The sequence below is a fragment of the Ictalurus furcatus genome, chromosome 20 (genome assembly GCF_023375685.1).
Source record: "Ictalurus furcatus strain D&B chromosome 20, Billie_1.0, whole genome shotgun sequence".
Classification (NCBI taxonomy): Eukaryota; Metazoa; Chordata; class Actinopteri; order Siluriformes; family Ictaluridae; genus Ictalurus; species Ictalurus furcatus.
In genome coordinates, this window is record NC_071274.1 from 7,173,980 (window position 1) to 7,187,640 (window position 13,661).

At 39.6% G+C, this 13,661-nt stretch overlaps 1 protein-coding gene across 4 annotated transcripts in view; it reads left to right on the forward strand.

Annotated features, from left to right (window-relative positions):
* Positions 1-13,661, forward strand: part of atm (ATM serine/threonine kinase) — a 66,678-nt gene that overhangs the window by 49,195 nt on the left and 3,822 nt on the right. For all 4 annotated transcript variants that reach the window (XM_053651060.1, XM_053651061.1, XM_053651063.1 and 1 more), the window contains 14 exons: positions 149-316; positions 1,883-2,002; positions 3,354-3,565; positions 3,709-3,916; positions 4,089-4,217; positions 5,012-5,152; positions 5,362-5,500; positions 5,696-5,778; positions 7,739-7,879; positions 9,220-9,336; positions 9,652-9,801; positions 10,785-10,950; positions 12,762-12,848; positions 12,929-13,043. In XM_053651060.1, the coding sequence (XP_053507035.1) occupies positions 149-316; positions 1,883-2,002; positions 3,354-3,565; positions 3,709-3,916; positions 4,089-4,217; positions 5,012-5,152; positions 5,362-5,500; positions 5,696-5,778; positions 7,739-7,879; positions 9,220-9,336; positions 9,652-9,801; positions 10,785-10,950; positions 12,762-12,848; positions 12,929-13,043 (1,976 nt within the window). The remainder of the gene's footprint in view (positions 1-148; positions 317-1,882; positions 2,003-3,353; positions 3,566-3,708; positions 3,917-4,088; positions 4,218-5,011; positions 5,153-5,361; positions 5,501-5,695; positions 5,779-7,738; positions 7,880-9,219; positions 9,337-9,651; positions 9,802-10,784; positions 10,951-12,761; positions 12,849-12,928; positions 13,044-13,661) is intronic.

Below are 13,661 nucleotides of genomic sequence, written 5' to 3' on the forward strand. Positions count from 1 at the left end.
AAACGTTTTCAGTTAAAGTGACGTCCAATTGAGATGAGACGCGAGGAATTTATTTATTTATTTATTTATTTATTTATTTATTTGATTTAAAATTTTAAGATCAGGGGTCCATGAAAAATGTGACTCATTCCGTGGGTCTGCGTTCTAGCTGGCAGAGCGGGCGGTGTTTCAGATGAAACAGCAGAACATGGCCAGTGTGAGCGCTGCTACTTCCTGGGCGTGGCAGCTGGAAGAGGCGCAAGTGTTCTGGGTGAAGAAGGAGCAAGGACTTGCTCTGGGATTACTCAAACAGATGATCGATAAACTGGAGGATCTGGTGAGTGACAGGTCTGCTTTAGGAGTCTGCGTAACATGTTTGTATAGATCAACATTTCCCATGCATAGTTTATATTCCCAGTGGGAATCCTGACACTTCTGATTAAAACTTATCACACTATTACTCAATTAAAACACATGAGCAGGTTGTGAAAATTCTTGGATATACAGTCTCTTCTGAAAATATTGGAACGGCAAGGCCAATTCTTTTGTTTTTGCTATACACACTGAAGACATTTGGGTTTGACGTCAAGAGATGAACATGAGACCACAGATTGGAATTTCAGCTTTTATTTCCTCATATCTGCATCTAGATGTGTTAAACACATTTGAGCATGGCACCTTTTGTTTGAATCCACCCATTTTTAAGTGATCAAAATATTGGAGTGTGTGATTGACAGGTGTTTCTTGTTGCTGAGGTGTGTCCTTTTTAGATTTATCGATTGTTTACACAATGAATAACTCTGAATGTCTACTCTTGGTTTGAGGCCTGGGTTTCACGTGGGAAGGCAGTATTTGTTGTTAAAAAGGATAAACCAACGTAAAGAATAGAGAGCTGCCTACGGGAGAAGAGTAAACCATTTTAAAGCTGATAAAAGAGGGGAAATCAGTCAGAGGCACTGTACAAGCTTCAGGCACAAGCAATACAACAATTTGGAACGTCCTAAAAAAGAAAGAAGCTACTGGTGTAGCTCTAGCTCTCATTTTCATCCCTCTATTCACTCATTTTCCTCCCTCTATTCACTCGCTCATTTTCCTCCCTCTATTCTTGCTCATTTTCCTCCCTCTATTCACTCTCTCATTTTCCTCCCTCTATTCACTCGCTCATTTTCCTCCCTCTATTCACTCGCTCATTTTCCTCCCTCTATTCACTCTCATTTTCCTCCCTCTATTCACTCGCTCATTTTCCTCCCTCTATTCACTCTCATTTTCTTCCCGCTATTCACTCACTCATTTTGACAGAGACAGACACTTTTAGCGACTTTTTTTCTTTTCTTTTCTTTTTTTCTCTCCAAAAAAGCACCTAGTGGCAAATCTAGTGACTTTTTTGGGCAAACCTTAGCTACTTTCCATAGAAGAGAGTGGCCATTTTGTCTTCCAATTTACAGAGAAATTTAATCTAATTAAGAAATAATTAAGCTTTGAGCTTCATCATGCAGCGAGAAAATGACCCAAAACACAACAAAGAACTTCATCAAGGGGAAAAGTGGAAGGTTTTAGACTGACCGAGTCAATCACCAGACCTTACCCCAGCTGAGCAGCATTTCACCTCCTGAAGAGAAGACAGAAGGAAGAAACCCACCAAAACAAAACAAAAAACCTGAAAGAAGCTGCAGTACAAGCCTGGAAAATTTTCACAAAAGAAGAATATCCTGTATTTATATATTTCTGTGAAGCTACATCGGGACAGTATCTGTTGTTAAAAGCTCTACACAAATAAAACTGAATCGAATCGAATGCAACAGTTTGGTGAGGTCAGTGGGTCACTGGCTTGATGCAGTTATTGACCTTAAAAAGACCAATGAAGTGTGTGTTTGTGTGTGTGTGTGTGTGTGTGTGTTTACAGGTGGGCGTGAACTCTGCTGTGTTGCCAGTGTACGCTGAGTGTTTGAGACTATGTGGCAGCTGGCTGGCTGAGACATGTTTAGAGAGTCCTGCTGTAATACTGGAAACCTACCTGGAGAGAGTGAGAGTCATGCTGTTTAAAAGTCTTTTTTTTTCTTTTTTTTTAAACCCCCAAAAAGTTTTTTAAATATGACATTTAAAATGTCACAAAAGATTTCTATTCGCCATTTTCAGGGTTAAAGACCGAAGCCCAAAAGACGTCATTATTTACATGGAGAAAGTTATTCGTATTCAGAGACGTGTGCTGCACCCGCTTAAGCTGATTTTCTCTGAAGGTGTTACTAAATTAAGGTCATGAAATCATAGGCTGTTGTAGGATATTTTATCATGTTTTTTAAGCTTCAAACCCTGCTGGTTTGAAGGATAATCTGACCAAGCAAACACCTGCTGCACTTACAGCTCAACTAAATTATAAGTGTCCATAATTGTAGTCATAAAAAAAAGTTGCTCATCAAAATAAGCAATATCTCTTACGAACATGTCTCCTCCCATCTCCAGAACCACCTTTAAAATCAACTTTAAAAGGGACAGTTCTATTAATTAATTAAGAGGGCCATGTTTAAGCTTAATATTGTCCTTAAATGGTATTTTAGTTTATTGGAGTTTATTTGCGATATTGAAATATGATCAGAATTGGGCTGAACTGAGACACGTCTCCATTTTAGGCAAGCTTTGGAATAGTACTTACGCATGAAGTTATGTCTGATGTATGTGTTTTGGTATTAAACCCTCACTGTGACACGCTTAATTTAACTCGGAATTAGAGGTGGATCGATAGTGGATTTTACCGATGCCGATAACTAAGCCGATAATCGATTAATGAAGCGATAGTTTTTAACATTTATACTGAACGAAAACATAACACTCCCATTCAAATATTGCTGAATTTTATTACAAAAATAAACAGTACTAGCTATACCATAAAAATTTACTTTTTTAGATTAATAAATATAAATTAATAAATATAATAAATATTAAAGTAAATAAAAGATGTACATCCAAACTGAACCAACACACTCACACTTCATACACTTCATACATGTGTGTGAGTGTGTGTGAGTGTGTGTGAGTGTGTGTGAGTGTGTGAGTGTGTGCGTACGAGCGTGTGTTCCAAAATGAATCAAACACTTTGCCAGTGATAGTTTTTATTTCGCCTCTAGAGGCCGCTCTCGTGCTGTATAATGAACGCAGACTCTTCTCAGTCGCTCCCGCAGCTGACGCACGGAGGGAAACTATCGGTGCATATTTTTGCAGATAACCATTCCAGCAATCGATTATCTGTGCTGATTTAATCAGCAAAACCGATCAATCGGTCTCCCTCTACTATGAATACAGCTCTATGATTTAAGGTGACATGTTAATAAATTCATTTTGTATTGTTAAGGTGTGTTGTTATTATTTTTTTTGTCCAGGCTGTCACTGTGGGCCAGGACAGCTCTTCAGAACCTAAACTGCAGCGGCAGAAAACTCAGGCGTTCCTCTCGCTCGCCCGCTTCTCTGATGCCCAGTATCAAAGTATCAAGAACTACATGAGGTCATCGGAGTTTGAGAACAAACAGGCGCTGCTGGAGAAGGCCAGAGAGGAAGTGGAGCTCATGAAGGAGAGAAAAGTGGTCGATAACAGGTCCGCTTTATTTACCGTAAATGATTTTGTAACGGCTGAACATTACACATTTAGGTGTACTTCAGGCTTAAATGAAGTCACACTATAAATTAAACAAAAGCTCCATGAGGGTTTGGTGTGCTTTATTGTCTGTTTCTGTGCAGGTACACAGTGAAGGTGCAGAGGGAGCTGAAGCTGGACGTCCGTGCTTTAGACAACCTGAAGGCCGACCGCAGACGCTTCCTGCTAAAGGCGGTGGAGAATTACACACACTGCCTCGCACTGGGCGAAGAACATGACACCTGGGTGTTCCGGCTGGCGTCACTCTGGCTGGAGAACGTCGACGCGAAGAACGTCAACGACCTGATGAAAGTGAGTGACCGGTGTGTTCAGCAGACATGCGAAAGTTTCTCCTGTTCTGTATAATCGAGATAATCCATTTTTGATAGAGCTTTGATCTAACGCAATGCTGCGACGTCGTATTTATTAACTGCGTTAGTTTTACTGTTATCACAGTTACCACGTGTCTGTTTGCACATATTAGGTAGGTGTCCAAAAGATCCCATCCTACAAGTTCCTGCCTCTCATGTACCAGCTTGCTGCCCGCATGGGCACCAAAATGTCCAGTCCTGGCACTGCAGAGGATGCGGAATTCCACACTGTTCTCAACGAGGTACCTTGTATGAAAAATTTAATTCCTTCCTTCATTCATTCATTTATTCATTTTTCCTTCCACTTTGGCAGCAGGCTGAGAAGGTCAGAGTAGACTTTCTAGGGTGGCAGGCATGTGGTGGGGACAGTCTTTCACTACCTAGATCCATCGTGGTTATGTTAACAAAAATTTGTGATTCTGAAAATGAATCACGTAAATCATGTACATAGCATTTACTAAGGGTAGATTCTGGCTTGAAGATGGGCAAGGAGTGCAAGCGCCCAGTGGGCCACTTTTGGTAAACAGAAGTGGTGCTGCGGGATGAACCGAACACCGGGTTAAGGCACCTGATGCCAACACTCATCAGACCCCATGAAAGGTGTTGGTTGATATAGACAGCAGGACGGTGGCCAGTGAAGTCAGAATCCGTTAAGGAGTGTGTCACAGCTCACCTGCCGAATCAACTTGCCCTGAAAATGGATGGCGCTGGAGCGTCAGGCCCGTACTCATGTCTGGTATTCGTTTTCTCTTTTATATTTTTGGGCCTAAGCCATGACTAATAGTAGAAGTGCATCTGGGGTGGTGTGGAAACCTCAGGAGCTGCCTCATGTGCAGATCTTGGTGGTAGTAGCAAATAGTCAAACGTGGAGCAGGGCTGAACAACAAAGATTCCGTACAAAGTATCAGTTTCTTTGTTTATTCACAAAATGTTCTCAATTTATTGTTTGTGGCATCATTGCTTATACTAATATACAAACAATGTTAACAGTATCTCACAGATGATGAATGCCATTATAACTGTCTTTGCTGCCCAGCTGATCCGTAGGTCATCCATGGACCACCCTCATCACACACTCTTCATCATCCTCGCTCTGGTCAATGCCAACAAGGACGAGTGCTATTCCCGCAGCCGTCTGTCCAAGAGCAGCACGCGGCAGGCTTCGCCCCTGGACCTGGTACATCTAACATCTAATAATAAATCAGCTAGAGTTCATTCAGCTCTTTTTCAGTCTTTGACGGTTCGGTTCAGTGTAAAAACACACCTATGATGATGATGATGATGATGATGACGATGATGACGATGATGATACTGTGTTCTGATTAGAGTTGGCAAAGCGCTAATTGAAAGTCTTACTGATTTGCGCTAAATGCTGCTGTTCTGCAGGACAGAGCCGACGTGGCACAGAAAATCCTCAATGACATCCGGAAGAAGAAGGCACGGCTGATCCGGGGTATTGAGACCCTCTGCCACGCCTACATCACCCTCGCATACATGGATGCACGCGGCCATAAAACTGAGAAGAGTGAGTCATTTCTGTTTAATGCAAAGAATTATGCTGGACACCTTTTCACCACATATTTGTTGTAAAAAAAATTTTTTTAAATAATTACTTTCCAAATATGTGCATCTGGTCAGTTATAAACTATATGTATATATTTATTATTATTATTAATTAACAACAGAAAAACAGTTCTGAGTGTTTGGTGTGTTGGTACAGAGGCAATCCCCATCCCAGCAGATCAACCCATAATGCAGATTAAGGATCTAGAGGACGTCATAATCCCCACCATGGAGATCAAGGTACAAACTAGATTGTGTGGTTTATTTATTTATTTATTTGTTTGTTATTTTTTTATAAAATCCTGAATCAGAACCAGAAAGGTACACTAAATGGCTAAAAGTATTTGGACACCAGACTAATGCACTTCCCACTCCAAACCCATGAGCATTCATATGGAATTGCTCCCCCTTTGTCCTTATAATAACCTCCACGCTTCTGGGAAGGCTTTCCACTAGATTTTGGATGATGATAGAAGGGATTTGCATTAACAACATTAGTCAGGTCAGGCACCGATGTTGGTCGAGGAGGCCTGGCGCGAACTCTGCATTCCACTTCATCGGCACAGGTCGCTCGAGTTCTTAGACTAGATCACTGGCAAAACATGTCTTCGTGGAGCTCTCTTTGTGCCCAGGGGCATTATCATGTTCGAACAGGTTAAAAGGGAATCTTAATGCTATGGCATACAAAGACGTTCTAAACAACTGTGTGCCTCCAACTTTGCTGCAGCATTTTGAGGAAGAACCACATATGGGTGTGATGGTCTGGTGTCCACATACGTAAGGCCCTATAGTGTACCTCTGCTGTTCTGAAGAGGACACTTCACCCCATTGCGAATAAACTATGGCTTACAGACGGCTTTAAAATTCCATTCAAAGTGTGTTTAGTGAAAAGGTTTCGTAATCAGGTGCACTTGAATTTTAATCAGATTATAATGTTGCACTAGCAGTAGTTAATAACACTAAAAATGGTTACATGTACTGAAACTTTTTGTTTTTTAAAAAAAATGTAATTAATAGTTGACATGACATCATCTATTCAGAGGCTGTTTATGACGGGGTTTATTTAGAGAACAGTTGTAGTAAAAGTACATCAGGGGACTAACCCTGTGTTCACACGTGACAGAGCTGTAATCTCAGCAACAGCGACAAGTGACCTCTGCAAATTAGGTAAGACATGGTAAAGGAACAGTTTCAAGCAGCTGATACAAAGGATTCCTTGAATTCTATGGCGTGTGCGGTCCGACGTAGGGCTGGGCGATATGACAAATATATAGTATCACGATACTTGAGGATATTTATACAATACACAGTGTGTATCATGATGTGTAATGAATTATCTCTAAAACAGTAGTAAAATGAACCAAAAAAAATAGTTTGACAAGTTTTTTTTAATCCCTACAAAGGCAAAGAAGATTAACTTAAAAAATAAATACGCCAAGGTTAGCACGTTCGCCTCACACTTCAGGGTCCGGGGTTCGAGTCCCGCCGGGGCCATGTGTATGCGGAGTTTGCATGTTCTCCCCGTGCTGCGGGGGTTTCCTCCGGGTACTCTGGTTTCCTCCCCCAGTCCAAAGACATGCATGGTAGGCTGATTGGCGTGTCCGTAGTGTATGAATGGGTGTGTGATTGTGTATGTGATTGTGCCCTGCGATGGACAGGCACCCTGTCCAGGGTGTACCCCGCCTTGTGCCCAATGCTCCCTGGGATAGGCTCCAGGTTCCCCATGACCCTGAAAAGGAGTAAGCGGTAGAAGAGGGATGGATGGATGGATAAATACGCCAAATCAACAGCATCCAATCAGTATCATTTAATTTATAATTATTCAAAACGTCAAAAAATACATCACAACAATATCTCATAAAAGTGTATTGTGTAATCATTTATCACGATATCGATGTTATATCGCTATATCGTCCAGCCCTAATCCAACGTTTCTTCAGTTCCCTACTCACAACTTTAGTTCTATGCTCAATTAGTTCCTTTATCCTATTCAACAACGGTAGAAAACTGTATAACCGATAACAATAGTTTCATCATCACGGTGTGAAAGCAGGGTTAGTATAGAACATCTCAATATAGAACATCTTAAACATTTCACTGTGGATTTATTTTGTAAATATTATGAACATCGGGCAGAACAGAGTATCCGTTATTACTGATGCTTAGTGTGTGGTGTTGCTGTTTGTGTGCTTTTATACAGGTGGATCCATCAGGGAAATATGAGGATCTGGTGACCGTCAGTTCTTTTAAACCTCACTTCCACCTGGCTGGAGGCGTCAACCTGCCGAAGATCATCGACTGTGTGGGCTCAGACGGTCAGAGCAGGAGACAGCTAGTCAAGGTGAGACAGCTGGGGGAAAAAATAAACTTGCTCTCAGACTTGATTCTAGCACTTTAATGTGTAATGCAGAAGATTCAGTTTTCAGTTTAACAAACTAAATGAATTGTCGATGCCTGAAATAAACCGACCCGATCAGTGTACACTTTCATTGGAAAATACCTCCCCCCCCCCCATTTCACCTTGATCTTTAAACCGTTGAACCATGTACCAAGTGGACAGGAAACTTTTGGAAGGATGTGTAAATATCTGTAAATATCACCAGTTTTTCTACCATTCATCATAGTAATTTGAAAGAGGGAAAAAATTATGGGAGTACTTAAAATGTTGGGAATAACTGCAGTGGTGCTTGAAAGTTTGAAAATAGAAAAAAGAAAATATTTCTGCATAAATATGAACTAAAACATCATCAGATTTTCATAAAAGTCCTAAAAGTAGATAAAGAGAACCCAATTTAAAAATGAGACAAAAATATTGTATTGGTCGTTTATTTATTGAGGAAAATGGTCCAATATTACATATCTGTGAGTGGCAAAAGTATGTGAACCTTTGCATTCGGTATCTGGTGTGACCTCCTTGTCCTTGACCTCAACATCCCAGAGTTGACGCTGTTCTGTACTGAGGAATGTGATAAAATTCCTCCAAGCCGATGTGCAAGACTGATCAACAGTTACCCCAAAGGTTTAGCTGCAGTTATTGCTGCACAAGGGGGTCACATCAGATACTGAAAGCAAAGGTTCACATACTTTTGTCACTCACAGATATGTAATATTGGATCATTTTCCTCAATAAATAAATGACCAAGTATAATATTTTTGTCTCATTTGTTTAATTGGGTTCTCTTTATCTACTTTTAGGACGTGTGAGAAAATCTGATAATGTTTTAGGTCATATTTATGCAGAAATCTAGAAAATTCTAAAGGGGTTACAAACTTTCGAGCACCACTGTATTCATATTATTACATGCCTTAGCTTCAGACGTTTAATATACACGTTTTCTTCCTTTAAGGTCTTTCTTCTTTTCTTCACCGTTTCATCGAATTCTTCACCTTTTTTTCTTTCTTCAATTTTCCTCTTCTTTGTTTTTCTGCTTTTTCCTTTTCATTTTCTTTTTCTTCTTTCCTCTTCTATCATTGTTTTGACTTTTTTCTACTTTATTTTCTTTATTTTATTTATTCTTATTTCTTCCGTTCTTCCTTTCTTTCTTCTTCATTACTATCTTTTATTTATTTCTTTATTTCCTCTTTTTTTCCTTTTTATTTCTTTTGTCATTTATTTTTTTCTTATTTTTTTATACTTTCTTTTTAATTCTTCCTCTCCTCCTCATTATCACTGGTGTATAGGGGCAGGATGATCTGAGGCAGGATGCAGTGATGCAGCAGGTATTTCAGATGTGCTCCACACTGCTGCAGCGCAACGCTGACACACGCAGGAGGAAATTGAACATTCGCCGCTACAAGGTCTACCTTAAAAAAAAAAAAAAAGCTTCTTCACTGCTGCTTTTCTTTTTCTTTTTTTTCCCCTCACCTTTATTTGATTTACTTTTATAGTATATAATGTTTAATATAGTAGGTACAAATGATAAATAGTTGACTGGAGAAAAAAAATTTTAAACTTGAAGATAATCATGAAATGTTAGCTACGAAATGTCTTTGTTTTTTTATAACGGATTAAAATTCTAGGAACTGGTGTTAGTGTAAGTGAATATGCTAAATTCTATTACATGTTATTAAATTGCATGCTAAAAATACGCGTTCTGGTCTGTTGTGTGTCAGGTGGTGCCTTTCTCTCAGAGGAGTGGTGTTCTGGAGTGGTGCTCTGGTACTGTCCCGATAGGAGAGTTTCTAGTGGACTCTCAGAAGGGAGCACACAAACGTTTTCGGCCTCGAGACTGGAGCAACATGGATTGTCGCAGGAAAATGATGGTATGTGTGAATGCTTTTTTTGTTTGTTTTGTTTTGGCCAACTTTTTACCACAAGGGATCTTTTGCAACAAGCAAGCGCAAAGATTGGACTAGTTATTTTAATGTCTCATTAAAAATGCAGCTTGGTTAGGCCCGTCACAATAGTTACATTATCAACTTATCATACAATATACTGTATGGACATGACCTCGATATTGTCCGGTGTGTTTACATAAGAACGAATGTCACCAACATTTTAGCTGTTCACGCTGCTTCGGTCTTCTCGTCGACTCTAGCGCCGTCAAATTAAAATACAAACTTCAAATATTTGTCGAATGTAAGATAAGAAGGCACATTCGAATACAAAAACTGCATACGGTGTTTTTAAGACCTTTGAAATGTGAATTTAAGACATTTTAATGCTAATAAAGGCCTTATTTTTACATTAAGGAATTTAAGACTTTTTAAGGACCGACGGAAACCCTGATCATCCAACAACAGTAGTTATCATGACAGGCTTAAGCTTGGTTTTATTTCTAAAAATTTGTCAAGGAGCTTCTCTCAGACCGACGTCTTTCACTCTCACATCCGTTATGAGTTTTGATTATTGGAAATTTGCAGTTCCTGGCAATGAATGAATGAAATGAATCGATTACCGTCTCATTATTGGTAGGAAAAAATCAACTGGACGTTAAACGTTTGGAAGGATTTATTGTAGGTGTGTATTTTAGACATTCTGAAGTTCCAGTTGCTCCCATCGTGTTTTATTCCTTACTCGAGCAATAAGTTGCCGCTTTTATTTAACACTGAGGATCATTGTTATTTCAGGGAGCTCAGGCTAAGCAGATCACTAATGAAAAAAACGACATTTTTGTGATCTTATGGCTAAATATCATGAGTATTGATTTGGAACTGTTGTTAGGAACTGTGCTGTTTTGCGCCCATTATATGACTTGCCATTGAAATGATCTTTTAACTGTGATATCTATATGATTGTCATGTAGGAAGCTCAGAAGATGGAATTTGACAAGAAGCTCCAAGCGTACATGGAGGTGTGCCAGAACTTTCGTCCCGTTTTCCGTTACTTCTGCATGGAGAAATTCCTGGACCCGGCCATATGGATGGAGAAAAGACTGGCATACACACGCAGCGTGGCTACTTCCTCTATAGGTATTGACACTAGAGGTTGCACAACTACTCTTTTTTTTTTTTTTTTTTTATCATTTCTAGTTGACCAGCAATTTAAAAAAAAATTTAAAAATTAGTTGACGAGTCATCTTATCCACAGTTAAAGCAAAGAACTCTCCAAGCTGCAGTTCAGTGAATTCCCACACACAGACTACAAGTGACATTTCCATCTTCAGTGCTTTTTTTTAGGCTAGACTGTTAACAATAATGTTAATTTAACACTCTTGCGACTCGTGCGGATGAGCTGGCGGCTCAGCTGAGATCACTTAACGATGATAAAATCCTAGATTAATAATCTATGAAGGATGCAGCGCTTACAGCAACATCTGGGAGGTGTTTCCGCCATGTTCGAGTCTGATTTCAGTAGCATCCGTGTCTGGATGGGCATGTCACGCTCCGCTGATCTGATTCTAAGCTAGAATCTGAGTGGGATCTCCCAGCTCTCTGTTATATTCAAAGTGATATCAAAAGGTTTACGGTACATTAAAGCAAAAGGAAATGTAAAAACAAATAAAATAAAAAAGACTTGAATGTGGAATTGAGTTCATCTAGTGTGAAACATTTAGCTGCTTTCTTTATCATTTCTTCATTTTCCCCCACTAGAACGAAAAAGAACATATCTTAATTATTTTAAAAAAATAATTAATAATGATCACGTTTTCTGTTGCATTTTTTGTTATCGGCAAAATTGCATTGGTTTCCGTTTACCATTTTCATTTTCATTGCTTGAACCACTTTGAAGCCCTGAAGCCTGTTGCACAAAGCCAGATTCGGGGATTACCAAGGTAAGTTTGTGTTTAGTTTGAGCAAACTCATGTTTTTTTTTGTTTGTTTTTTTTTTGGTCTCAACAAGTTGGATTGGTTTTAACAGTTTTCATTGTCATGGTAACTCGCAGTACACGGCTAACCTCTTCTCCCGAGCAGGTTTTATTCTAGGTAGAAGAACTCAAACCCAAATTGGACCAATCAGTTGTGAGCGATGTGATTATAAATCTGACGCATCAAAGTGCTTAAAAGGGAAAGAACTTTTAGGGATGGACAAAATTCCCTGGCTTTCCCTGCTGACCATCTGTAGGAAAGATATCAATTTTCAGCAGATGGTGTAGTTTATCTACACTGGCTTCTTGAGCCGCACATTAATGAAGCGCCAAAGCCGCACTCTTACTGTACCACAAACCCTATGCATTGCTTTGCGGTGCTTTGCGAGTGGTACATGTTTTCATGCGGTGGTATTATTCCTATTATATTCTAATAAAACCCTAATATACTTTCACTAATTGATGTTTATTTTATTAATATTTAATGAGAACAATTTTCATTGTTGGGATTATAAGTTTTCAATCTGTTTATTCTCATTGTTAGCCTCTAAAAGTAAACTTATGCATTAACACAATCAGCAGGGTTCCGCCAGCAGTTCTCCTGAGTTTTGGCAGCTGCAACAGTGTTGTTTTTTGCGGTTTAGTGTAGGTTTAAATTCCTCATATTTTCACAAAATAATTTCTTGCTCTTCAACTGAAAGCACCTGCTTTTTTGGCTGTTTGGTGCAAACGTCTAGCTTTCATGTGCACATACAGGCTAAGTAAGCATTGATTCAGGGTTAAAACCTGGGTTGACTGAGAAAGTCGATAACCAGGGTCATGAAACCTGTTAACCTTTAATTAACCCGAGATGGATTTGTTTGGTTTTGTCAAGTCAAAACTTACTCTGAAACTCTGAGTTTGTTCAACTCGCTTTGTGCAACAGGTCTCAGGTTGTGTTTGTTTGTTCGTTCTTAATGGCTGTGTCTCTCACAGTGGGCTACATCGTTGGTCTGGGTGATCGACACATCCAGAACATTCTGATAGATGAGCAGACAGCAGAACTGGTGCACATAGACCTGGGTGAGTGGGGGAGGGGTGTGTATTTGGGGGGGGGACTAACTTCCTGTTTTTGTCAAGTCATTAATTTTCAGTTTTAACAGGCGTTGCCTTTGAGCAAGGGAAGATCTTGCCCACTCCAGAGACTGTGCCCTTCAGGCTGTCTAGAGACATTGTGGATGGCATGGGCATCACCGGTGTAGAAGGAGTCTTCCGAAGGTCAGTTCTTCATTTGTGTCGTCATCGTGTTTTAGTTTTTAATTTCGATTCCACCTCCATAACATGCAGTTTGAAGAGTTGCCCGAAAAAAAAAAACACCCTTCATGAGAGCGACTCACAACACGCAGTCGGAATTCTGTCATGGTCAGATGAGAAGTGACGAGGTTATGAATTGTTTGTCCATGGATTTTCCAGCAAGACCATAACCGAAAATCTTAATGGTTGTAGGGCAAAAAAAAGTCCAGATTTGAATCTCATATATAAGGAACATACAGTAGATATAAAAAGTCCACACACCTATGTTAAAATGGCAGGTTTTTGTGATGTAAAAAAAAATGTCAGAACTTTTCTACCTTTCTTGTGAAATTTAAACCTATTAACCTATTAATATTAATATTAATATTTTGCCAGTCTTCCTTGCAAAAGCATTTCAACTCTTATCAAATCGGCCTGGGCATCTCCTGTGCACAGCCCTCTTCGGGTCACCCCACATATTTTTGATTGAATTTAGGTCTGGAGTCTGGCTGGACCATTCCAAAACCTTGATTTTGTTTTGGTGAAGCCATTCCTTTGTTGATCTGGAGGTTTGCTTTGGGATGTTGTCATGCTGAAAGGTGA